Here is a 23,410-nt window from a genome sequence, read left to right on the forward strand (position 1 = left end):
GTACCGCGAGTGTACCAATGGCCCATAACTCTGGCTCGTGAATCGCAAGTGAGAATTTCCTCTCACCGGCTAAGACTGGACTTGTTTGTTCGAGTGCGCGGAGGTACACATCCTCGGGTATGCACCTCGCGATCACAATGAGCTTCACCATGACAAGAAGCGACAAGAAGAATGTATGAGCATGATCGTGTCAGTCGCGAAAGCGACGCGTATCATAAATTCGAGAAGGTTTGCGGAGAAGAAACTAATTATTCGTGCGGAGTCGTGAATTGTGGCTAGTGGGGTCCTGCCTGTTGTGATACAAACTTTCACTCTACACTATCACTTTCAATTGCTCTAATGCACTGAAATGTTGATGATCTTTATATCGTCTTCAGGCTTCTCCTTGACTGTCCGCACGTTCTCGATCAGGTGAACGACATCCTTGCCCTTCTCTACCCTTCCAAAGACTGTGTGCTTCTTGTCTAACCAATCCGCCTTCTCGGCAGTCGTGATGAAGAACTGGCTGCCGTTCGAATTTGGTCCTGCGTTAGCCATGCTGACTGTGTACGGTCTATCGTGTTTCAGATCAGGGTGAAACTCGTCCTCGAACTCTCCTCCCCATATCGAGGTTCCTCCTGTTCCATCTCCTAAAGGATCACCACCCTGGATCATGAACTTGCGGATCACACGGTGAAAGATAGTGTTGTTGTAGTATCCATTTCGGGCGTGTGTTGTAAAGTTTTCAACCGTTTTCGGTGTATGCTGAGGAAAGAGCCGTATGTGAATATCTCCCATATTGGTATGGATCATGGCCGCCGATCCCATCCTTTGCTCTTTCTGCTCTTCTTTCTGCTTTTTACCCAGTTGCTTGGGCTTCTCGTTGTGCACGTCCCGGTTGGATTTGGACGGCGACTCTTCGTTGGTAAACATGTAGAAGCGGACCTTACCATATCCTGTAGCAAAGAGCATGGGATCTCGCTCCTCGGCAGCTTCAAGTAGGGGGTTGTTACTGGTCGCCATCGAGACTGTCACCACACCTTTCTGTTGTGGCGCTCCCTGATACATTGCTACGTCGAGCGCTCGAAAAGACTCGTCCTTACCATATACTCGCATTACTCGGCTCGTCGTCGTATTGACTACTTTAATGCCATGTAGTGAACCATAACAGATAAAGTGCCCTGACTCATCGAAACATATGTTTATCCGTGATCGCACGGCTGCACTATCCAGCTCTCGTTCCGTAGCCAATCTTCTGTTGAATTCGTTTTGATCGATTTTATGCAACGACGTCCCAGCTTCGTGCATGGCTGTAAGCGTTTCGATAGATTCGTCGTACGATCTCCGCAGCTTTCCAGACGTAAAATCAAAGACTCGAACCTTCCGGTCGGGGAAGGAGAATGTTGCGAACTGGTGTCCTGACGGAGAAATGGAAATACAGCACGGTGCAGACTTTGCCTTCTTGAAGTCAAATAGATTTGTGCTTGATTTGATCTTGAAGACATTGTCCGGCTTCTCGAAGTTTTCCCGTGGTTGCCAATACTCGACCATTCCTGACGCGTCCGCTGAGACTACGCAATCAAAGGCTTGGTTGTAGGCCATTGCGACAACTTCTGTGCGATGCAGATTGGCAAGCTTATGCAGTGGCGCGGTCTTGATGCCACGTCCATCGAAAATGTGTATCTCATTGCCCACACTCACTGCTAGATATGGCGGGGAGCCCCTCTGATATACCCAACATACCACAGTTCCTGCAGTCTCCAGGTTGATAATGGCCAGTAAGTCGAACGTAACCACATCAAAAATCTTGACGGTCAAGTCATCCTCGTCGCCAACCGTCGCATACAGACTTCCATCCGCACTTACAGCAGAACCTCGAATTCGACCTTCGTGCGCAGCATATTCCTTCGCAAAATCGATCCCAGAAGAGACCTTCTTCCAGAACTTTACAACTCCGTCCACTGAGGCAGTGATTACAAAGTCGACAGGCGAAGGTGCAACGGTTACACTCGAGATCTGCTCTTTGTGCATCAGAGATTTGGAATATCGCACGCCTTTAGGAAGTGCTTCGACATACAAAGCTTCAAAAGGTAGTTTGCGCTTCTTCTTTGGTGGCACTGATGAAGGCAGTGCTGGACCGAAGTCGTCGTCTGAGGATTCGGATCCTGGTGCATCGTCACCTGGATGCTGTCGCTTGAGTGCCATAGTGGTGCGCAATGGATGATATTCACCGTGGTGGATCGCTTGAGTTGATTAAAATAGTCTACATTTATTTTTGAGACTGATATTAGTTATAGTATTTTTATACGCAAAACGCGTCGCGTCGTTGAGCTCGGCCACGCTTTGTTAATGCCTGAGGCACGAATTCATACTGTGTCTCAATTGCTACAGCCGCAGTAACCTCTAGAGACATCCCAAGGCAAAAGCGTGGTAAATTTGTCAAGTATTGGCTATGTACACGCAGTGTACCATATATTCATGCATTTAATATTTCATCGTCGCCAGCCCCTCTCCTGCAACAGCAATGGGCAGTAAGATATGCCCGAAACCTCTCTATAGCTTGTGCCCCGATTAACGAACTATGGCAAACGACTCTTTCTATTATTGCAGCCGCCTGTCCTTTGTGTCCCAGAAACCTGGCGTAGCCTTTGCACACGACTGACGATCGAGACAAGCAACGTGGCCACTTTATAGTGGTCGGTCGTCGGTCGAAGATTGTGATATCCCTCAGAGCACGTTCTGAGTGAACGACGAGCGGCCCTGCTGTTAAATCACTTTCACGTTATTTTGACGTTGGGCCATGTCTCGTCGTCAACGACCGTAAAAGGACTGAAATCCATAAGGTCGACTTTCTATCATATTGACGTCTCGTACTTGGTACAATGACTGGCCGTCAAAATACATACTGGAGGCGTGTAAGAAGCTCAAATGCTGAACCTACCCTGTCTGTATTGACGTTCACGACGTGTACCGATATCCTGTACGTTCTCGCGGGACGTATATCTTGGAGGTGAGAAGGATGGAATGAAACCTTGAGCCCTGTGTGACGGTAGTGTGCTGTTTGACTCGAATAGTACACTCTAAAAAATAGTAAAAGAACTTCAACGTATTCTTTTTAAACCTATTCCCAGATTATGCTCTTCTCCAGGCCTCAGTCGTCCTATTTAACCACATACCAGGACCCCACCCGTGCCTTGTGACCTCCTCTCTTACACTCTTACTCGAGAACTTGTCCTCAACAGCACTTCTGGCGATCCGCGCTGTCTGTGCTGCCCTCTCAGCACGTTCAGCAGCCTCACCACTCTCCTGCTCGATCTTTGCTCTCCAAGCCCTATCATCTGCATCTCGAGCCTCCAGCTCGGCGATCCACCTCTCCCTCTTTTCAAGTGCTTTCTTTGCCTCCAGCGCCTTTTCAAAGGTCCTTCTCTTCAACCGTTCATCCTCGTAAAAGATAGATCCAGCCACGACGGCGACAAGGGTGAAGCCTTGGGCGTAAATACGAGCACGAAACATCTTGTTTGTCTGAGTGCTGTTGCCTTTCCGGATTGACCGCGAGGCTTGATAAAGGGCATAACATGTTGCGAGGATACCAAGTGGGATTAGTGGCTCTTGTCGAATTTTACGCCAGAGTTTGCCCGCACGTCCTTCCTCGAAGAACTCTGGGTTGTCGTCGAAGGAGGAGGGAATGTCGCCTGAGGACAAGGGGGCCGGGCTTCGTTCTGGTCTCGACATGTTTGCGATGTGTATGTAGCCAAAGTAGACGGTATGAGTTCAAGCAGTGGTTGTTCTCAACGGCGTCTCGTGAATCGGCGAAGACTGGAGGTTTGTCAAGACTTTGACCGTCTTCTGATTGCCCTGAGAGTCCGAATATCCGGGAACAGATCTAGTAACGGCGAGAACCAGATTGATAGTGGATGCTGTAGTTGGGAAGCAGGAGAGATGGTGGATTGAATATGCCAGGTTCGGGTTTAGAGATCGTCACGACTATCTACTCCGACGATCTGCGACAAAGCTACTGTGCAGCTTCGCTTACCATATCGATAACGATTCGGAGTTTTTATTTTGATTTGGCTGTGCCAGTGGTGAGCAACAGAATACCACGAGACACCAGCGCATGCTATAGCACGAACGTAAGAGCTAGATGTTGGCACGTTGACTATTTCCTCAGCTCGACTCAGTGGTCCAGTGTCTCCAGAGATAGCCCAGCGCGACCCCTTCGTTTTGTGTCAGAGCTCACCGCTACCAGACCGAAATTTCGATCGCTGGGCAAGTTCACCACGATTTTGCTGCTCTGTAGTCCAACATGGACTCAGAGTCCAGCACAAATGGTGTTGTGACGCCCACCACACCGAAGCGCACATCCACTCTAGCTCTGACAGAATATGCAAGCAACCCGACCCCAAACAGGACACCCCCGGTCGAGAGCAATAGCAAGATCCCACTCTATGATCTACCACGGGACTTCTTATTGCCCAATGGATTCCCTGACTACCTCCGACTTATTCTCACCTCGCGCGTCTACGATGTGATCACTGAGTCACCATTGTCCCATGCAGTCAACCTATCCAACAGATTAGAGTGCAAGGTGTTGTTGAAACGGGAGGACCTGTTGCCAGTCTTCTCTTTCAAGCTAAGAGGCGCATACAATAAAATGGCACACCTAAGTGACAAGGCCAAGTGGAAGGGCGTGATAGCTTGCTCAGCTGGGAACCACGCACAGGGCGTCGCATATTCAGCGAGACACCTCAAGATTCCAGCAACCATTGTCATGCCAAGCGGCACCCCAGCCATCAAGCACAAGAATGTGAGTAGGTTAGGTGGAGCTGTCGTGCTGCATGGCCCTGACTTCGACTCGGCCAAAGAGCATTGCTACCTGCTCGAGAAGCAGTATGGCTTGACGAACATTCCTCCGTTTGACGACCCGTACGTGATAGCCGGACAAGGAACGATAGGCCTGGAGCTGCTACGGCAGACATCCTTACAGAATCTGCATGCTATCTTCTGTTGCGTAGGTGGAGGTGGCTTGACAGCTGGGATAGGCATATATGTCAAGCGTATAGCACCTCATGTCAAAATTATAGGCGTCGAGGCTAACGACGCCAACGCTATGGTTCAATCACTAAAAGCTGGGAGGAGAGTATTCCTGAAAGATGTCGGTCTTTTCGCAGATGGCGCCGCAGTAAAGACAGTCGGCGAAGAAACATTCAGGATATGTCAGGAAGTCGTGGACGATGTGGTCATGGTCACCACAGACGAAATCTGCGCCGCCATAAAAGACACCTTCGAAGACACAAGATCCATTCTCGAACCTGCAGGAGCTCTGAGTCTGGCTGGCCTCAAGAAGTGGGTGGCCGAGAATCCATCAGAAGACCCAAACAGAGAGCTTGTTGCCATCACGTCAGGTGCAAACATGAACTTTGACCGACTACGCTTTGTGGCCGAACGTGCAAGTCTGGGTGAACAGAAAGAGGCGCTGTTGGCAATCACCATTCCCGAAAAGCCCGGTTCCTTTGCCGCTCTCATCGAAGCCATCTTACCCGCCGCTTGTACAGAGTTCTCCTATCGCTACAGCACATCCGACCCTTCCAAAGCCCATATTCTAATAGGTGTGTCCATCTCCAACGCCTCATCTCGCTCCTCAGAGCTGGCCTCTCTCTTTCTTCGCCTGGAGCAAGGAGGCATGGCTGCCCGAGACATATCCAGCGACGAACTAGCAAAGACGCACATCCGCTATCTCAACGGCGGTAGATCTTCCGTCGCTGACGAAAAATTGTTCATGTTCGAGTTTCCAGAACGTCCTGGAGCTCTATTCAAATTCCTGAGGACATTGCGTCCAGGTCAAAATATCAGTTTGTTCCATTACAGGAATTATGGCGGTGATGTCGGTAGGATATTGGCTGGTATTCAATGTCCTGAAAGTGAAAGGGGAGAACTGAAGAAGTTTCTGAATGATATTGAGTACCCTTGGACCGAGTGTACAGACAATGAGACGTATAAGACGTTCTTAAGGGAGTAGGCAGGGTGGCCCTTGAGCGCCAGCGCGCTGTCGGTAGCACACCTTTACAAATCAGACATAAGTCAAAAATCTGGTCTCACCCACATTGACATACTTCCCCGCCTGTACTCCAATTTCATAGGATCCGCTGTCACTCAACGCAAGGCTTTCCATCATTGCTCTACGAGCTACGATCGCATAGCATCAGTAAGAAACACGATCCGAACGGAAGGTACAAGATCGTCTAGGTCGATGTGCCAACGGAATGACATAAGATGTAGATACAAATGAGAATTCTTAAGTGCTCCTGATGTGGATGCATATACATACGTATACATATATAAGTATAGATAGTCTTACAGCTTATTCAATATCGCCTCTAGACATTAGATCTTATATGCAGTAGCAGATGAAAGGCTATATGCCATTGATGCTGCTGTAGGCACTTTCAGGTACCTGTGTCAGGGTAGAGTGTGAATTGGACTAATTTGCCGTCCATCAGTAACCAAAAACGAAAGTCTGTATTCTGTCCTTTCCCTTTACTCCCTAGGGAGCAAAAAAGGTCGATCTGGGGATTGAACCCAGGGCCCTCTCCGTGTAAAGGAGATGTGATAACCACTACACCAATCGACCTAAGAATTATCTGTGTGCATAATTGAAGCACAATTTCCGAGTGTATGTAATATGGCTCTATGACCGAGCAGGCTCCCAGAGACCTCAAAGTTTCGATCCTGATCCACCGACACTGGAAGAAGACCTTCGCTGAATGTCTTCCAGTCTCATAGAAGGTCTTCCAGTCCGTGGGCCTGTTCAATCAAACTGGAAGATCTTCCGGTAGACATTAAGAGTCTGTTGTCGAATGAAATTGACCAGCGGTTTCCAGATCCGGCAGGCGAAAGTAGCGAAAGTGGTAAAATCGTCACAGGCATGACGCCACCTAGTAGCAGATCAACAACTGTGCTTCGAGTCCGTAAAGGATGTTCGTGAGTGATGGTCTCTTCGAATGCGTGATGATCTCCGTTTGATACGATACTATGTTATTTGGCACAGAGTAGTAGTGTAGCATAAATACGCACTGCTTCTCTGGGTAAGTCGTGGTAGGCAGCTTGTCCTTGGTCGCTGATATAAATTCGCGTAATTTAATGACTACTTGAGCCTTAAGTAGATGAGCATGACTCGTAAAAGCACCCTTTCGTTCATCATCACAACCAGTCTTTTTCAACGTACGACTGGAGACTGCAGCATATGCTACTACCTCTATGCACTATCAACAGCAAGTCTTTGGTCCACGAGGAATTAGGTTCGGAACATGTAATTCATTATTGTGGCATTGTCTATGTTCACTAGCCTATCGAGCAGCCACACTCACTTGCCCTCTTGAAAGCTCCTCTGTAAAGCTCCATCATAGCAGCATAATGAAATAATATGCCGCCGAGCACAGCCAGGTGCCATATGTTATGACTCGCTCCAGCATAATCAAACAGTCCTGGCCACCACTTCTCCGGCACATGGCTGGCATAGATGATGGCTCCAACAAAGTAAACACAGACCGACTTGGTGATCGGCGCATAGAAGTAAAACGTCCATTCGATGCCCCTGGTGATGTTGAGCTGAAGAACAGGCGCGAAACCAGTCAGCGCCAGTGAGACGTAAAAGGCGACTCGTGCCCATTGCATGTCGGCACGGTTAAAGGACTCTCGCCATGGAAGAATTGTCCCGGCTAGACCCAGTACAGCTGTCAAAGACATGTAGACTGCTCGAGAGACTGGCTCACAATAGAAGGCAGTCCACTCAGTGGTCAAAATGCTGGCTGCCACAAGGAATGAGATACCTGTATAGTCGACACAAGCGAAACGTTCCATCAGACATTTGTCGGCTATGCCATTCATGGTGTGCCACATTGTGCTGCAAATGAGACACTTGCATGCAGCAGCGAAGAAGCAGCCTGCTATGAGCATATCCATTTTCGAAAAGGACGCGAATGCGTCGGATGAAGGGTAGTAATGAAAGGCAATAGCCAAGACGATAATTAGGCCGATAGCATGAGACCATATGTTGACAGTCTCGTTCGACGGCTTGAACATCGAGGTGATACACTCGATTTTGGATTCGGTAAATCGATATCCTCTTGTGATGTGAGGATTGACTCGCCAAGGGACGGGTAAATCTTCGTAGGTAATAAGTCGTGACTCGGCAGCTTGCTTGAGAGCATGAGATATGGACTCAGCCAGCAAGTCCTTTGCCTTTTTTGCCTTGTCGTAACCTTCCTCGAACAGGTCAAGAGTAGCATTTATTGAGTCATCTACCCTCTTCCAGCCTGAGTCCAGTAGATCCTTCCTGCGCGAATGCGCTCTTGCTTCCAACTCGCTCAAATAGCTTTCCATTAATTTCATGCTTGCGTGAGCCTTCTCGTCCAATGTCTCTCGTGTCGGTATCACATCATTGTATCCTGCTTCCAACGTCTCTACAAATATCTTTGCCCGGTGTCTTGCGACGCCCCAGAGCAGCTCGCCAGAGTGGTATGGCGAACACGCGTCCCTGACTTCTCTTAAGGCCTGGTATCCTCGTTCCAACTGTGCGTCAAAGTGAGTCAAAGTCTCTTTCTTGAATTGCTCTAACCGATCGAAGCGTTTCTTGAGTTCGTGGAGGAATAGATCGACTTTGACATATATCGCGTCTGGACTGTAGACGCTGGCTTGCGTCTGGTTTACTGGTTCGTAGGAATGCCGTCTCCCACGATGAAGGAGTCGAGATCGTTCGTTGCGACCACCAGGGCTAGCGTCTCGACTTGAACTGACGGCCTCCCGTTCAAGGACGAGAGAGCCGTATGTTCGAGACATAATTTAGTTACTGATATCGTATAGAGACCATCCGGATTCTGTTTAGAAGCTCTTAAGACTCTTCGGCAGAGGCGAACTCAGATGTGGAGGGGCCTATGTTGGAGATTGTGATATTCTTTCAGAGTCAAGGACGGTGTCGCGCGATTGCTTTCTGTAAGGACTGTGGGCTGGCGGGGCTATGGTGGTGGCAAGGAGGACAACGAATGCACATGAAAAGTGAGAGAAGATGAAGCTGGGGCTTGCTGGGATTCCCACGAGTAAAGATTCAGATTGCGTGCAGGTGCCGCTAGGAAGCTGGTTTGTATGGGGTCATCTCGGGAGCTAATGAGTCCCTACATTCGTCGCTTGAGCTACAGAAGCCCTAGAACATTGAGGACGAGCCTGTCAATGTTCACGTGCAAAACTGGGATCCTTCGACTGGCCTGGCTCTCATTATGCAAAGGTGTAGCATTCTTTTGATATCCTCAACATTATCGTGGCAGGACCTCGCACGGCACAGAGCAATCAATTTGTTCTAAAGAGCTTAAAGCTTGTCCTGATCTATCAGCAGCCACATTTTCTCGATGATCAAACCTCGCGTCATGCCAATTTCCTAAACCTACACCAATTTCAGAGTCCATTTAGAATACGAACCACAGAAGAACCACTAAACAAAGTCTACCAGTCCCAGCCTCATGACTGCAGCGGTTTCTTGAACCTCCCTTGTATCCAACAACGATACATTTTGATGCGTCGTTGTCGGTTCACAATCAACCTGCGATCGATATCCAAATTCAGGATATCAAAGCGAGGAAAGGTCATATCGGTCATGCCGTCATCCCCAGCATTTTTCCTCGGTTCCTGAATCTTGGCTCCATGCTGATACACGTCAGATCGCTCGTCCGACCCACCCATTATATCACCAGTATCGTCCCCAGCCCAGATACGTCGTAACTCGTCCTTCTCGAAAAAGTATACACGTGTACCGTCGCCTCTAACATAGAAGTTCTCCTCCATCCAGCGTCCGGTTTTGAAGCGTACCTGAGCCAGGTCTCCTCGACCATAGTCTCGAAACAATACTTCACCACCCGGTTTCAGCAGTCTGAAAATGTTCCTTACAGCCTGCTGCCATTGCCTAGGGTTTAGTGCAGAGAAGATGAATATCATGACTACCACATCCGCGCTTTCTTCTTCCATACCTTCGGGGAGTGACTCGCCTGCAACATCCCAGACTTCGGCTCTCATCTTGCCTAGCCGTCCATCTCTTCCTTCTGCGATTTCAGCATAATCTGGTGCCTCTCGCATCGTCTCAACGGCACGTTTGCTGAAGTCCGCAGCAACGACCTGTAGTTCTGGATTGGCATTAATCCTCATGATAGGAAATGCAGTATTACCAGCACCAGCACCCACCTCAAGCACGACTTTTCGTCCTGCATCAGCCTTGGTCACATCGCCTAGCACCGGAAATTCTTGTACTAGCCATTTGCGGTCTTTGAAAAACGTAGTGCTCTTTTGCTTGTAGAACAAGTCCCACCACTTCTCCGGTTGTGTATTGAACCTTTCGCGATCGAAGTCCGAGACAGGCGCAGCTCGTTGTTTGGCGTACTGTTCTTCGGTAAATTTCAGGTGTTCTTCGTCAGGGTCTACATGGTCCCAAGCATTATACTCAAAGACATCTTCTTGGTCGTTGAGGTAGCGCTGGCCGAATTGAAAGGGGTCTGTTCGTTTCGCGTTCGTAGCTGGATCGTGAGAAAGATGTGGTGGGATTGTGGTCAAGACAGGTTCGTGGCTCGTCTTGGTGCTTTGCGCATCACTTGGTTTGTCGTCCGTAATAGATAACTCTTCGACTTCTGCAGATAGGGCGACAGTCGCTCCATCGCCTTGTCCCCTGTCTGGTGCCATGTTCTTGATAAAGTCCAAATATCAAATTCGGCCACATTCTTGAATCTTGGACACAAATCGATTTGGAGCGCAGATCTCTCTGCACCGGAAGTGCGGGCCCTGCAGGGGTCCGTGGGTGCTGGAGACACATTGCATGTGGCTTCCAGCCTTACTGTCGCGCCTGTAACCACCCTGGCTTCTGTTTGTTACGAAACTATACTTTAACTCAGCAAGACTAAATTCATCCTCAACATCGACAACCCCTCGTTTCGCAGACCAAAATGACCGTCGAAGATATCATTGTCGCACCCGAACTCACACCATCCCTTGCGACAGCCCAAGCAACCCTACAGCAAACCCTCGCAATCATAGATCTTTTATCAGCGAATGCAACTACACCAACCACCCTAGAACTACAGCGCACCGTAGCACGACAAAACAGAATCCTGCAAGCTTACTTGGCTCGTCTGAAGCAACAAACCCGTCGCACCGCCTTTATCGCCAGGTCTACCAAAGCGCAGACAGCAGACGCCAGGAGAGAAGTCGATGGCTTACTCCTGCAGTTGCAGAACTTGTATTACGAGCAGCGCCATCTACTAGGAGAGATTGCGGCTTGTGAAGATTATCCTCATGCTTTTCGGGAATTGCCGCTTGTTGATGAGGAGGAGTATCTGGAGCATTTTCCTGAGCATGAGGAGTTGGACGAGAGCGCGCTAATGGAGCGGAGGATAAACCACGAGCAGGAAGAGAGGGACCGCATCGATGAAGAGAGGAAGGAATTGGTTAAGAGGAAGGATCAGTTGGTTTTGGAAAATACACGGCGGAAAGAGGTGGTGAAGAAGATGGACGAGAAGCTGGAAAGCTGGGTGGATGGTCTGGCTAAGTTAGAGGAGGAGTTGAAGGTGGCTCTATGACGAGGGCAGTCCTGATCCCAGCACAAACAGCGGAATAGGTCAACAAAGGTATATGCCGTTACCGTTGAGATTTTTCCACCTATAAAAAAGCCTCTTCTGGCTCGTGGTCGAATACTTCCACCTCAGAGCGAAGACACAATAGTATGTACAACCTGGGCCTAACCGCAACCTTATCTTATACAGATGCCAGATCCAGCGATTCTTCTGTGTTCTTTATGCAAGAACCTTTCCAACACTATGGTCTGGCCAAACGTCTCGGAAGCTCAATGCAAACCCTGCGCCCTTCATCTCCCAGATCGATCAAATATACCTCCTCGTCTCGATAGTCCTCCGCAAGGGCCTTGTCGTACTCCCGCTCACTCAAGAAACACGTGTAGTTTCGCGCACAGCACTCGGGACATCTATACTGTCCACAGTTCCGCTGAGACTCATTGAAGAAATTAAGAATATCGAACCAATTCACATGTGGTTTGTCAAATTCCGTGGAAGGCATCCGATTGAGCCAGTAGATCTTGTCGCGAGGGACGTGACGGAAACAGGCCCTGCACAGACGAAGAGCAGGCGGCACGTATGGCGGGAGTCCGTTCTCAGTCGTCGCCGTCGCGACTTGTGTCTCCATGCTTGAACTGGTACTGGCTCTACATCTTCTTGCTCGAGGTTTAGGTTGACGAGCCAGCAGATGGTATAATCCTTCTTTGTCACGGAACCCTCGCCAGGGTGCGAGGGACTCGCGATTTTCGGAAAGCAGACTGGCGATAGTCTTGCAACTCAAACCAAACACGACCTGGTAGTGCGGTACCTGGATTTTCTGCACAATGAGTAGGAGCAGCTCTGCTGGAAGCTTCAGCAGAGACGATTGCGACTGCGCATCGTGCTTGCTGAGTTGTAAGATGGTGTCTGAGACGAAAAATGGGGTGTATGGTCTTCTCGGCGGTCGCTGCGCGTATTGTGCTCGAGCAAGCTCCCTCTCTTTCTTGACTTGCAAAGGCAGCTGAAGGATTCGTCGGGATGCCGAAATGTTGCCGTTAGCTTCTCTAAAGTCTAGTGATATATCTGTGTAGAATGAAGGCGCTGCCGCCAAAGATACGTCCATAGATACGACCATGATACGGATGTACTCGACCAACGAACGAAAGAGTAGAGCACGAGACAGCCAAATACGATATCACGTTCTCTCAGGACAGCATTTGATGCGCATGCTTCGCTCAGCGACCTCACCGTGGGGGAGACGTTGTGGGGGGCACTATTTGATGATGAGTGCCCCCGGACCACCCCGCACACCCCAATGCAAGCACTTGTTTACTTAGTCTTAGCCAATCCCACACTTCTACAAGCTACTCGTATATCGACACGATCCATTCGTCCTCAAGCCTTCCACGACCAAGGTTGTGCAAAACACTGTCCCTGTCATGTTGTCATTTGTAAACGAAGCGGCTCAATTAGCTCGCTATTATGCTCAGATTTTTTGTCATCAACAAAAGGCCTGGTGTAGAAAATCAAAGTATTGAAGCTGACGAATTGTGCATGTGAATTTTATTGTAAAATTTGCACTATGCTGGACGCTGCATTGCGTTGTCACTGATCTATATCCCCGGATCGCCTTCTGAGGAACAAACCAAACACCGAATAATTATACCAGCTTCATCAAACCACCCAGGTTGATACTCTTTGGTCGCTCAATCGGCATGCCCAGAGCTCGATCCCAGATGAGCTGTGCTAGTGGACCAAGACCTCGACTGACGCCAAACGTGACTGTGTAGTAGAGAGGATCTCTGAAGCCGTAATGATGGAAGAGCACTCCCGATGCGCTATCGACATTAGGATGTGGGTTCTTGGTCTTGCCATGTTCAGTCAAGACTCCGGGCGCGACTTCACTGTTCTTCTTCACCAATCTGTACACAGGGTTGTTGGAGATATCTTCTCTGGCATCACCGAAATCGATGAGTGCCTTGAATCGAGGATCAGGCTTTCGTAGCACACCATGACCGTAACCTGGCACGACCTGGCCAGATTTCAAGGTCGCCCATAAGTAGTCCTTGACATCCTGGTCGGAAAAGTTTTCGCCAATGGAAGATTGCATCTTCAGGATCCACCGTAGAACCTCCTGAGCAGCTAGGCCATGCAGTGGTCCCGCAAGACCGAGCAGACCTGCAGAGTAAGACAAATACGGGTCGGAGAGTGCGGAGCCGACAAGGTGGGTGGCATGAGCAGATACGTTACCTCCTTCGTGGTCTCCGTGCAGTGCTAGGTACAAACGAAGCAGATCTTGAAAACCTTCATTTTCCTTTCCGGGCTTACCCAACAGCTTAGCAAAATTGTAAGCCCAGTCCTGATCCATATCCAGCGGCGAGTCAAGACATGACTTGTCGAAGATGGCAGCGGCAACTCGAGGAAGTTTGGCAAGGAGTGCAATGCTATCGTCGAATGTTGGCTCCCAGTAGTCGGCCTTGTTCATGCCCTCGGCGTATTTTCTGGCAAAGGCTGACTCTGTGTTCAAAGCTGCAACAGCGCAGGCAAGCTGTGTCATGGGATGCACGTTCTTGTCAAAAGACTGTAGCATCTGTTTGACGTGCTTTGGAAGTTCTGATTTCTCATTCAGCTCCCTCGACAGTGCTCGAACCTGGTTTGTGGAGGGGACTTTGCCGGTGAGCAGCAGCCAGAACATGGCTTCAGGAAGCATCTCAGTGCCAGATGTGCCCTTGGGAAGCTCGTTTTGGCAGTCCGCAATTGTTTTACCGTGGAAGCGAATACCTTCGTCTGCGTCTAGGACACTGCCTTCCCAGACCATTGACTTCATTGTCCTCATACCACCAATAACCATACCAACTGTAATATCACCAATTTTCTTGTCTGCATGGCTCTTGACTTGTTTCAACAGTTCTCGTTTCTCTGGGATAACCTCCTTCAAAGTCGTCTTGAGATCTGGCTCAGCGGCCGAGGCGTATGTTCGTCGTAGGCATCGTGGTGAGCTCTGAAGAGCTCGAAAGACTCGGGTAGCAGACCTTGGAGCTGCCATGACCTCTGCTAGTGCTACAATGAGTTGAAGGACAGGAGTAGACGCAGGTATAGTACCTGCAGAAGAGCAGACTTTTTAGCTTCGGATCGAGGTACAGCAAACCTTGACGGAAAGTCACCGAGCTATCGAAAAGTGCGTTGTAGCTGTGAGCTCTTGGAGAGCAGTCCGAGATTCAATAATTATGCACATTTACGTCGGTCGCTGTGCTACGAATGATTACGAAACCCCACCAATACCGAGGCACTTGCAATTGGAAAGAGGAGATCGCTGGCGGTTCCTTCCAACTGGACGTTTTTGGGATTCCCAGGCACCAAAATAGGCGGAACAAGCGGCAATGTTATTTTCGAGCTCATCTTTGAAACCAACCACTTCGGAAGCTGCCGACTTTTCTAGCTATGAATATTGGTGATTATTTTCTAGCCATAGCAGCGAGAATATTAAAAAGTCTCTACTGAGCTTGAATCACTGACATTAAAAGGCTCTAAGATCTGTACGCCAGGTTCGCCAATGCTCTGAAAGCAGGAAAGTCAACTCTTTTTCGGCATCATGGGCAGGGTACCACAATCACTACTCAGACTGGGCAGGCAAGCAAGGCTTCCGAGGCTGGTTGCCCAAACAACATATCATACGCTGCGAATGTCAAGTCAATTGGCAGCAGTGAAACCTCCGTTGTCAACAATCTTACCTTCAGATTCGTTTCAACTATTACCAGAATCAGAAAAGGCAGGAGCCGAGGATGCACTCTTCAATGAGCAAATCAAGCAGGTCAAAGAGTGGTGGGCATCACCTCGTTATGACGGTATTAAGCGCCCGTATACCGCCGAGGATGTGGTGAGCAAGCGAGGAGCTTTGCAGCAGACCTATCCAAGCTCGCTCATGGCACGTAAACTGTTCAACATTTTAAAAGAACGTCAAGCTCAAGGCAAGCCAGTACATACCATGGGTGCGATCGATCCGGTACAGATGACACAACAAGCACCAAACCAAGAAGTTCTTTACATTTCTGGTTGGGCTTGCTCAGCAGTTCTAACTGCGACCAATGAAGTTGCTCCTGACTTTGGTGATTATCCTTACAATACAGTTCCTAATCAGGTGCAAAGGCTTTTTAAGGCTCAACAACATCACGACCGCAAGCACTTCGATGCACGCCGGAAGTTGACGCCTGAAGAACGTGCCAAGACACCATATGTTGATTACATGAGACCAATTATTGCCGACGGAGACACAGGTCATGGTGGTTTGTCTGCCGTCATCAAATTAGCAAAATTATTCGCCGAGAATGGTGCTGCCGCCGTTCATTTTGAAGACCAACTGCATGGAGGCAAGAAATGTGGTCACTTGGCTGGCAAAGTTCTTGTGCCTATAGGTGAACATATTAATCGACTTGTGGCAGCTAGGTTTCAGTGGGATATGATGGGCTGCGAAAATCTTGTCCTCGCCCGAACTGATTCGGAAAGCGGTAAACTTCTTAGCAGTGCCATCGACGTCCGTGACCACGAGTTCATCCTAGGAGTTACAGAGAACACAGAGCCTCTGGCAGAACAACTGCAAGGCATGGAACTTAGTGGTGCACCAGGTCCAGAAATTGACAAGTTTGAGGCCGCCTGGGTCAAGGAGCACAAACTCGTCACTTTTGACGAAGCGGTATTGGGTCAACTCAAGGCTGATGATGTTGATCCTTCGGAATACCTCAAGAAGGTGAAGGCTGATCCCAATCTGTCCCTAACTAAGAGAAGAGCTTTGGCTAGGGAGTACACAAGCAAACCAGTACAGTGGTCCTGTGACATCCCACGGACAAGAGAAGGTTTCTACCACTACAAAGCAGGCATGAAAGCTGCCGCCAAGCGAGCTACCGAATTTGCACCCTATGCAGACCTCTTGTGGGTCGAGACAGGCGATCCAAACGTCGAGTTGGCAGCCAATTTCGCCAAGGATGTCCACGCAAAAGCGCCTGGCAAGATGTTTGTCTACAACCTCAGTCCTTCTTTCAACTGGATGGGCCATGGCTTTACAGAGGATAAGCTGAAATCATTCATCTGGGATATTGCAGAGCATGGGTTCATCCTTCAGCTTATCTCTCTCGCTGGCATCCATTCAACAGCTACTATCACCACTGAGCTGTCTCAAAAGTTCAAAGACGAAGGGATGTTAGCATACGTCAATCTGGTCCAGAAGCGTGAGAAAGCACTAGGAGTCGATGTTCTTACACACCAGAAATGGAGTGGCGCACCATATATGGACGGTATCCTAGGTGCAATCCAGAGTGGAAGCAGTGGCAGCAAGAGTATGGGCGAAGGCAATACTGAGGGACAATTCTAAGCTTTACACAACAAGTTCTGGACCGTCAGCGGGATAGCGGAAGGAACAGAGTGGTTTCGCTGGAAGCCTCCTCGCTTTAGCGATTACCGTAACCTCACTACAGGCCTGTCCAAGTCAAACTCATGATCTGTCCGAGAGGACGGAGAACCTAGGGCGATGGTGAGTTTTGGATTTTCTAGCCAAGTTCAACATCAAGATACCGCATCTCTGTCGTTGTGGTCTAGAGTTCCTGATCCATCGATACTGATCGTCGTGGGACAGAGGCATACAGAGGACATTGCACATTGGACATACTGTTTGGTTTTCCCTCTCTACCATTTTGGTAGCCGACAGAAATCTACCAACGAGCTTCATCATACCCTCAACACCTTTAAGGTGCTTGAGTGAGCCCTGTGCCTCTCATCAACGTGGGCCTTAGACTTATCGGGACGAGGAAGGGCGTATAATTCGGCTGTAGAGGCTGCCGAAGTTCAAAGACACACCTTCGATGCTATATTGGTGTCGCTTGGTTCTCGAGTTATAGTGCGCACTTATTTGGCTAGAGCCAGTACTTACGCTATAGGCGCAATTAGCATTCGACCTTGCGAAGCAGTTTATATGCGAGCTTGATAGATGTTGAGCTCCATGTCAGAAATGGTGCGGACCCGACGTCTATGTACTACCATTGACATGTTGCAAGTGTGTAGAGCGATTCTTACAAACGACGTGACCAAATGGATCATGCTAGAGAAAGCACGATTCACCTATGAGAGGACTCTGTGCCGGCAGAGAAGCGTTGCCGTGGTCATCCACAGACTTAAACGACCTGGAACGTGCACGTCAGGAACATACTCGAACTTTTCTAAAAGCAGATCTTCACGTGCCAAGTTACTGCTCAGATCACTTGTCGTCTGGACAACACTCATGCACTGGCATCATGTGCAAATTCAATCGATGTTACTATTGCGCGGACGGGTTGACGATTCCTGACCTTGGCGCTTTCGCAAGAAAACGGCGAAAACGGTGAATGCACTTCTATCACTCAATCGACACCATCTCTGTTCACTCTATCACTAAGGCAAGCACAGAAGCCAATGCCTTTATCCCAATGAGCAGGTTTGCTGCCAAAGTGTAATACAACAAACACATTATGTTGGCCAAAAGTTCAGAACAACCACTTTATTCAACTCCTTCAGTACAGGTATGCCACTTTGACAGGTTCTCGACTAGATTATTTGCACCGCTATCTACACTCCTCCACCAGCGATCAGAAGCCACAACATGTCTTCGAGACAACACTATCCTCTGAATCCTACACCTTTTCCCTCCGCTGGCGCATACGGACCAACAGATCATGCAATAGGTCTATTTGCGTCTCAAGCAAGAAGAATCTACATCAATCTTTCGCGATATGCGATAGAATACCTTGAACATACCGGCAGAGCTCGTGACAACGAATTGCTTCACCACTTGATGGAGCAAGCCTTGTACACGGCAGTCACCAATGGTAGGATCAATGAGCAGATGCGTCAAGAGATATTGAGGTTGATGGGAAGATACCTTGCTGGAGGACGACCACGAACTATCACAACTAGCACAACCGCTGTGCGTAATGTAACTGTTGTCAGAAACTCGACGACTGAGCATGCTCCTTCGAACCAGCATCAGCGGGATGGAGGGACTAAGGAGCAAGAGGATCAGAACCAGGAGAAGGAAAAAGAAAAGGGAAAGGAGACAGAATTGGACGAGGGCTCGAGTGCGGGCGATGCAACGGAAGCGGACGTGTCGGATTCGGCAGCTGGCTCTGCGATGATAGGATCCTCGAAAAGAACTTCAAATCAAAGGAGCCGGAATCACAAGCCTGGCACTAGTCTCGTCGATGTCCTCGCACAGATGCCAAAACGAGATGTGTGACTAGGTTTTGGCAGAGAGAACAAGTGTATGGTTGGCTTGACAGACAAAAACAAATGATACAGGAGCACTTTGCGTACTTAATAAACATTGAACCACATCGTTCTTCCTTAGAATACTCCTCAATCTTGGCAGAGCCAGTGATGGCCATCCAGCCTAGATACGTAAGACGTTCAAATGGCATCTAAACCCCTTCGCTCCGTTCTATGACTTTAGTCTAACTATAGCATCAGTTCCATGTACACCATAAAACGTGTACTCAGCATTCATCTCGCCCCCTACTCACTCCCCAACCGGATTCATCAGATTCCACAAATCACCTCTGCGCCTCATCAGTGCTTCGAACCCACCGTCCTCGACCACAGCACCGTTCTTAAGCATGACAACTCTATCAGCTATTTCCATCATCTCCTTGTTATGCGTCACAACTATGATAGTCGGCTTTTCCTCTTCAGGCAATTTCGTCAGCGCTAACAAGCTCTGGCGTATGACTTCTGCGCTGTCGCGGTCAAGAGCACTCGTCGGCTCGTCAAGGAGTAGGATCTTGGGTCGACGGGCGAAGACGCGCGCTAGAGCTATTCGTTGAGCTTGACCTCCTGATACGGATTGACCGCCGTCGCTGACTATGGTGTCATAGCCTGACGGGAGGGAGGTGATGAAGTCATGGATGCCTGTGGAACGGGCGGCGGTGTGAAGGCGCTCGTCGGATCTTGTGTCCTTATCTTCTTGTGTTTCGAGGCCGTACAGGATGTTTTCTCGTATGCTGATAGGAAAGAGAACGGCGTCTTGAGGCATGTAGGCGATATGTGAGCGAAGACTGGCAAGGTCAAGGGAGTGTATGTCGTGTCCTGATATCTGCAGACTTCGTGAGGCTGTTCGTGCGTCGCCTGCAAGGTAGAGGCCAAGTATCAGAAAGATTATGGTCGATTTGCCACAACCCGAACGACCTACTACTGCAATGAACTGTCCAGCTCCAATCGTGAGATCGAAATTGTTGAGAACAGCTGTAGTTGGTCTATTGGGATAGTGAAATGTCAGTCTGTTGAAGTTGATCGTGGCAGTGAAACTCTCGTGTTGCAACTTTAATAGACCTTCTTGTTCTTGAGAGTATGATGGTAAGTTCGTCAGTTTCAGCAAACGATTGCCTGCTTCTATACTGGACGAGATTCTGGGTACAAGAGTCAAGATAGAGCTTGCACTCAGCATGCTGTACAACATTAGGGACAATACTGTAAGTATTGACTTAGTTGTAAACTGTTGCGAGGTTGCTAAGGTGGTGCCATATGTAAAGATACAGGCCAGCGTGAAAGACAATAGACTTTCGGATGCCCCATAACAGATGCCAACGTAGAACCCGCGCCTGAGACCAACACGAAAAGTTTTGGATATTGAAGTTGTGTACTTCCTGTGAAATCGCGATTCCAGAGTGAGGGCTCTCACTGTTCGAACGTCGGAGAAGCTCTCGGCAAAGACATCGGCCGACTCAATGGCAGCGTCGTTGCTGCGCGATTGCCAACGTGTCGAAACGAAATCGAGCAGTTTCGTTACAGCATATATGACAGGAACGCACGCAACTACTGTCAGTGACAATTTCCAGCACGTGATCAAGCTCCAGGTGAGAGCGATCACGACCATCACAATGGCTATAAGCACGAATGAGACCAGCCTCCCTAGAAAATCGCGCACATCCTCTGCTGATTTGTCAAGGGAGCTGCAAATTTCTGTCAATGACAAGCTCTCGTTATCGAACCAAGTCTTTGATTGAATGAGGATGCGAGCGACAGCCAATTGACGTAAGGATTGTATCCATGCCTGTCCACAGGTTTCGAACAAGAATTGTATGATGAAAGCTGCTACGCCGTCGAGAAAGCATATGGTGATGAGTATTCCCGACCATTTCACCGCATCCCGAACCCAGCCTTTGTCCTGGTAAAAATTTGTAAACATCTTAGCCATTAGCCATGCTGTCATGGAGGGCAGGGCTGCGTACGAGACGGCAGTAATGAAGGCAAAGATTAGTGAGCGCCTGTGTTTCGAGCTTAAGGATGACCACACTGTGTACATAAGATCCCGAAACAAATAGGTCTCCCATTGCGGCATTGCAGTTTCCTCTGCGCCACGAAGAACTACTGCTGTGTTTTCAGCGACGTCCTGCCATATAGTGATGGGCCTGGCCGATTTCGCCATGGCCAGATCCTGTTGCAGATGTGTTGGTCTTAGAGCCGTCGAAGGATGCATGCTGTACGGTCTCACTGCTGGCGTTCTTGTCAAACGATCGCCCCATTTTTGAGACTTCGACATAGTCTCCAATTCGAAATCAATATGCAAGCTCTCGTCTACAAGTTGGCGCTTTGCATGTTTGCTCTTCACGACCTTGAGAGATTTACGGAACTTGTTATTGATGTTGTACCGATCGTCGGCTTTGTCGAGCAGACGACGGTGCTCCTCCAGCGTGCTCGCGCTGAATCCGCTTTCAAACGAGCTGACGGAGAGGTTGGTACCCGCACGGGCAGGCTGTGGTCTTTGGAAGTATTGTGTACGTCGTATTTGTGTCTGAAACTGTTCAGAGTCGTCCTCGATGGGTACGAGTGGGTTTCCGATCATGTCATGGTTAAGTGACTGCTGCAGCTGGCTTTCGGCAGTGGATCGATAGCCTTCCGAAATGATCCTACCATCCTTGAACGCATACATAAAATCGCCAGACCTGATTTGAGACATGTCGTGGGTGATGATGATTGTCGTCTTGCCACTCCGCCATTCCCTAAGGTTACGCATGATATGAATCTTTGCTGTGTGATCCAAAGCACTGGTCGACTCATCAAGGACCAAGACTGGTGTATCTCGTAGTCTGGCTCTAGCCAAAGCCAGCCGTTGTCTCTGTCCCCCAGACAGATCAGAGCCACCCTTGCCAATCTTTGTCTCAAGGCCATCTGGCAGAGCCTCAGTAGCGTGTTGGAGCTGGGCGAAATCCAAGCAGTCTGCGATTCGTGAAGCTGCCAGACTGGTATAATCTTCGAAACACATCGTGATGTTTTCACGAAGGGTGCCTCGAAACAAGACACTGTCTTGTTGGACCAAGGTAACGTTATTTCGGAGCCATCGAGTGTCCAACTTGTGAATTTTTGTGCCATCAATGGTGATGCATCCACTGTTGGCCGAATAGAACCGCAACAAAAGAGCACCTAGTGTGCTTTTGCCAGAACCGCTTCTGCCAACGACAAACCTGGCCATGTCAGCACCGATGCAGCATTAGACAATCAATCTCGGCAAACGTACGTAGTTTCATGAGCTGGAAAGAATAGCGTGACGTCTCCGAGGACGTAGTGATCAGGACGGACTGGATAGGAGAAGCTGACCTTGGGTCGTTAGTGTTCAAGAGGCCACGAACGCTTTGCGTCATTGAGAGTATTTACATTCTTGAACTCGATATCACCTTCCATAGAGGCTGGTGTTCTGCCTTTCACGCCATCATCATGAGCTTCTCCTTTTTCTACTTGACGTAATAAATGCTTTAATGCAGCGCCAGCAGCACGTCCCTTTTCTAACACCAACATTTGCGGCAGCAACTCGTTGAAGCTCGTAGAAGCAGATACTGCGGACCAGAAAGTTGTCAGGATCTCACCTGGACTTGCACCCCCTTTATGCACCAGGTAGGTGCCGAAGCCAAGAGCTAGAACCATGACGAGGGCTGCTGCGATGCGCATGAAGCCAGTCTGAAGTGCAGCAATATACGTTTGGCGACGAAAATGGCGATCTGACGAATCAAGGATATGGACGTAGTGCTGAACTTCGCTGCTTTCCGTGTTGTGGCATTTGACGAGTACCACATTCTTAATGGCATGATTGACCTGTTGTGTAGCGAGGGTTAGTCCTGCTTGTTGGTCCGTGATGGCCTGCCGGTAGCCTTTTGAGACAGAAGAAAGTACAAACGCTGTTATTGGGACAGTGGCAAGTATGGCTAAGGTTAACCTCCAGTTGTAGTAGAAGGCGACTACTAAAGAGGTAATGGATTGAATGATCAGGGCTACCACCAAGCCTAACGGTTGCGAAACAGCCATTTGAAAATCTGAGATCTGGCTACAACCAGGTTAGCCGAGACCTATCCAATGGAAACTGCCTACGTGTGGATTCTGCTGAGCAAAGAACTGACGCCAGCCTCTTGGGCCTCGAACCATGCCAGGTCTCTGACGATCAGGGCGGAAAAGAGATCTTCTCGGACAGCTGCGGCTTGCATTTCTCCGTACGTAATCCAAGTGGTGCAGACTGCTGCCTTCGCCAGCCATGTTATTGCTGCAACGACGATGAAAGCGTACACTATCGACCTTGTGCTATTTGTCATAACCTGGGCATCGATAGTGCCAGCAGCGTATTGTGCGAAGGATGTGAAAAAGTGACCAGTCAATATGGACATGGCAGGTTTGATGGTACCTGAGAGTGCTGCAAGTAGAACTGCAGGAATGAGTACAAACAAGTGTCCCGGTCGGTTGAAGGAGAATACAACCCTGTATGCGGCAAGGCCGCCTTGTCGTCGAGGATTCTCCTGCTCCTTCGAGTTCGGCGACACGCTCATGCGAGCACGACTGTTCATCGCCTGTGC

The 23,410-nt window shown here is 49.1% G+C and overlaps 10 protein-coding genes and 1 non-coding gene across 11 annotated transcripts; 4 read left to right on the forward strand and 7 right to left on the reverse strand.

Annotated features, from left to right (window-relative positions):
• Positions 1-336: 336 nt before the first annotated feature.
• Positions 337-2,184, reverse strand: cyp15 (Peptidyl-prolyl cis-trans isomerase cyp15; the record flags this gene model as incomplete). Its single annotated transcript, XM_064902784.1, has 1 exon — positions 337-2,184. One exon carries the CDS (start codon positions 2,182-2,184, stop codon positions 337-339), a length of 1,848 nt encoding a protein of 615 aa, XP_064750673.1.
• A 927-nt stretch (positions 2,185-3,111) lies between these two features.
• RCF1 (Respiratory supercomplex factor 1, mitochondrial) lies at positions 3,112-3,711 on the reverse strand (the record flags this gene model as incomplete). The annotated part of the gene is made up of 1 exon (XM_064902785.1): positions 3,112-3,711. One exon carries the CDS (start codon positions 3,709-3,711, stop codon positions 3,112-3,114), a length of 600 nt encoding a protein of 199 aa, XP_064750674.1.
• Positions 3,712-4,282: 571 nt separating this feature from the next.
• Positions 4,283-5,995, forward strand: ILV1 (threonine deaminase; the record flags this gene model as incomplete). Its single annotated transcript, XM_064902786.1, has 1 exon — positions 4,283-5,995. One exon carries the CDS (start codon positions 4,283-4,285, stop codon positions 5,993-5,995), a length of 1,713 nt encoding a protein of 570 aa, XP_064750675.1.
• A 539-nt stretch (positions 5,996-6,534) lies between these two features.
• LTR64_008475 lies at positions 6,535-6,607 on the reverse strand. Its single transcript has one exon. It is a non-coding gene; the product is annotated as a tRNA-Val (tRNA).
• Positions 6,608-7,317: 710 nt separating this feature from the next.
• IZH3 (inc metabolism membrane protein) lies at positions 7,318-8,814 on the reverse strand (the record flags this gene model as incomplete). Its single annotated transcript, XM_064902787.1, has 1 exon — positions 7,318-8,814. One exon carries the CDS (start codon positions 8,812-8,814, stop codon positions 7,318-7,320), a length of 1,497 nt encoding a protein of 498 aa, XP_064750676.1.
• Positions 8,815-9,486: 672 nt separating this feature from the next.
• Positions 9,487-10,695, reverse strand: LTR64_008477 (uncharacterized protein; the record flags this gene model as incomplete). Its single annotated transcript, XM_064902788.1, has 1 exon — positions 9,487-10,695. One exon carries the CDS (start codon positions 10,693-10,695, stop codon positions 9,487-9,489), a length of 1,209 nt encoding a protein of 402 aa, XP_064750677.1.
• Positions 10,696-10,955: 260 nt separating this feature from the next.
• Positions 10,956-11,588, forward strand: LTR64_008478 (uncharacterized protein; the record flags this gene model as incomplete). Its single annotated transcript, XM_064902789.1, has 1 exon — positions 10,956-11,588. One exon carries the CDS (start codon positions 10,956-10,958, stop codon positions 11,586-11,588), a length of 633 nt encoding a protein of 210 aa, XP_064750678.1.
• A 1,630-nt stretch (positions 11,589-13,218) lies between these two features.
• On the reverse strand, positions 13,219-14,604 carry CIT3 (citrate synthase; the record flags this gene model as incomplete). Its single annotated transcript, XM_064902790.1, has 2 exons — positions 13,219-13,832; positions 13,887-14,604. The coding sequence occupies 2 exons, from the start codon at positions 14,602-14,604 to the stop codon at positions 13,219-13,221; spliced, it is 1,332 nt and encodes a 443-aa protein (XP_064750679.1).
• Positions 14,605-15,240: 636 nt separating this feature from the next.
• ICL2 (mitochondrial 2-methylisocitrate lyase) lies at positions 15,241-16,923 on the forward strand (the record flags this gene model as incomplete). The annotated part of the gene is made up of 1 exon (XM_064902791.1): positions 15,241-16,923. The coding sequence occupies one exon, from the start codon at positions 15,241-15,243 to the stop codon at positions 16,921-16,923; it is 1,683 nt and encodes a 560-aa protein (XP_064750680.1).
• Positions 16,924-18,183: 1,260 nt separating this feature from the next.
• On the forward strand, positions 18,184-18,816 carry LTR64_008481 (uncharacterized protein; the record flags this gene model as incomplete). The annotated part of the gene is made up of 1 exon (XM_064902792.1): positions 18,184-18,816. The coding sequence occupies one exon, from the start codon at positions 18,184-18,186 to the stop codon at positions 18,814-18,816; it is 633 nt and encodes a 210-aa protein (XP_064750681.1).
• A 279-nt stretch (positions 18,817-19,095) lies between these two features.
• HST6 (ATP-dependent permease) lies at positions 19,096-23,401 on the reverse strand (the record flags this gene model as incomplete). Its single annotated transcript, XM_064902793.1, has 5 exons — positions 19,096-22,036; positions 22,090-22,164; positions 22,366-22,717; positions 22,855-22,886; positions 22,935-23,401. The coding sequence occupies 5 exons, from the start codon at positions 23,399-23,401 to the stop codon at positions 19,096-19,098; spliced, it is 3,867 nt and encodes a 1,288-aa protein (XP_064750682.1).
• Between the last annotated feature and the right edge of the window lie 9 nt (positions 23,402-23,410).

The sequence above is a fragment of the Lithohypha guttulata genome (assembly GCF_036872675.1).
Source record: "Lithohypha guttulata strain CCFEE 5908 chromosome Unknown scaffold_10, whole genome shotgun sequence".
Taxonomy (NCBI): domain Eukaryota; kingdom Fungi; phylum Ascomycota; class Eurotiomycetes; order Chaetothyriales; family Trichomeriaceae; genus Lithohypha; species Lithohypha guttulata.